The sequence below is a fragment of the Nicotiana sylvestris genome, chromosome 10, assembly GCF_000393655.2.
Source record: "Nicotiana sylvestris chromosome 10, ASM39365v2, whole genome shotgun sequence".
Classification (NCBI taxonomy): Eukaryota; Viridiplantae; Streptophyta; class Magnoliopsida; order Solanales; family Solanaceae; genus Nicotiana; species Nicotiana sylvestris.
The window spans coordinates 28,357,489-28,359,008 of NC_091066.1; the positions used below are offsets into that span (position 1 = coordinate 28,357,489).

The 1,520-nt window shown below is 32.0% G+C and overlaps 1 protein-coding gene across 1 annotated transcript; it reads left to right on the plus strand.

Annotated features, from left to right (window-relative positions):
• Positions 1–203: 203 nt before the first annotated feature.
• On the plus strand, positions 204–1,284 carry LOC138879131 (uncharacterized). The gene is made up of 5 exons (XM_070158717.1): positions 204–304; positions 382–502; positions 643–762; positions 861–890; positions 1,036–1,284. The coding sequence occupies exons 1-5, from the start codon at positions 204–206 to the stop codon at positions 1,282–1,284; spliced, it is 621 nt and encodes a 206-aa protein (XP_070014818.1).
• The last annotated feature ends 236 nt before the right edge of the window (positions 1,285–1,520 follow it).

Genomic DNA, 1,520 nt, shown 5'->3' on the forward strand with positions numbered 1-1,520 from the left:
CAACCATCCTGCATATAGTGACATGAAGTAAACAGAGGGGAAATTAACCAATTCTTGTTAGTACTATAAAGTTAACCCCAATTTATTTGTCAATTATATTTACCTTATGTTTTCTGTTTTGCATTTACAATAAATATTTTTTTTAAATAGGAATGTAGCTATTGGATTGCGGCAAAATTGGTTAATTTGAAACTTGACCGGGGATGGTCATACTTGGCATGCAGTGTAGTCGAAAGGTTGATAAAGTTGGAAATAAATACTTTTGTAAGAAATACAATAAAGAAGAATTTTCATTTACTCGCAGGTAATTACTATTTATGTATATTTAAAATCTTCTATCTATAAACAATATGCATAAGGTTAATCAAAATTGAGTTGCAGGTATAGGCTTCAAGTTCGTGTTATGGATAGAACCGCTTTTATCTCATTGTTGCTTTGGAATCGCGAAGCTATGCAGCTTATAGGGAAGTCCGCAAAAGAACTTAAGGAAAGATTACTTGAGGTATACTACTAAAGTTAATTTGATTAACCATAAAAATATTTCTAACCTATAAAATTTGGTGTAGAATTCACTTGCGGTTGCTGACTGTTCTTATCCAAGTGAACTGGACGATATTCTTTATAAAAAAATTCATGTTCAAGGTTATTATTAAGCAAGAGAATATTGAGTCTCAGGTCGAAGTCTACAAAGTTCTTAAGCTTACTGATGATGATGACCTTCTAAAGGAATACAACCACAATTTATTCGAAGACAATATCACTGTAAATTTTTTTAACTCACAAACCTCCTCATACAAAATTTAAGTATAAATACTTTTGCACTCATAGAATGAATGTTCTTTTTAATTTCTGCTTAACAGGATCCACAGTTTTTTGATGGACAAGCTCAAGTGGAGATAAGCTTTTTGGGGTAAATTTCATGAAATTTAAACTTTTACAACATTATTTATCTATTTAACAATTATTAGTCAAAATTATGAAACTAACAACAGTATTGCTCTCTAACTACTATTAAACTTTTTTGGCTTTTCGAAGGATCTAATGGCCGAAAGTCAGCTGAAGTCTGTTTTGCAAAATCCCATCGAGAAAAGCTTATCAGAAAGTGGATCGTCGGTGTTAGAAGATGGTGATGCTTGCAATGTAAAAATATCTCCTTTGAAGACGTATGACAAGAAGACTAGATCTGCTAATAAGGCATTAGCAGTAGGACCAGATGATGACTTCAATTCTCAACTCTCTAGCAACAAGGTTCGTAGAGTCGTAAAGAAAGAAAAGAATCTCTGATTGGTTTTACTGAAATGCCTCTAGCTATGCAATTATATATTTTGTACTTATGTCGAATACATGTGTTGCTGTTGATATGTGATCTGGTGAAATGACTCTACCTATGCAACTTCATATTATCTTTATTAATCATGAATTCAGTTATTACTTATGTCGAATGAATGTGGTGCTGTTGCTATATAATTTTGCTATCTGCTTCATTATTGGTTGTGCTTTAATTTTTGGCTCATTGTTTG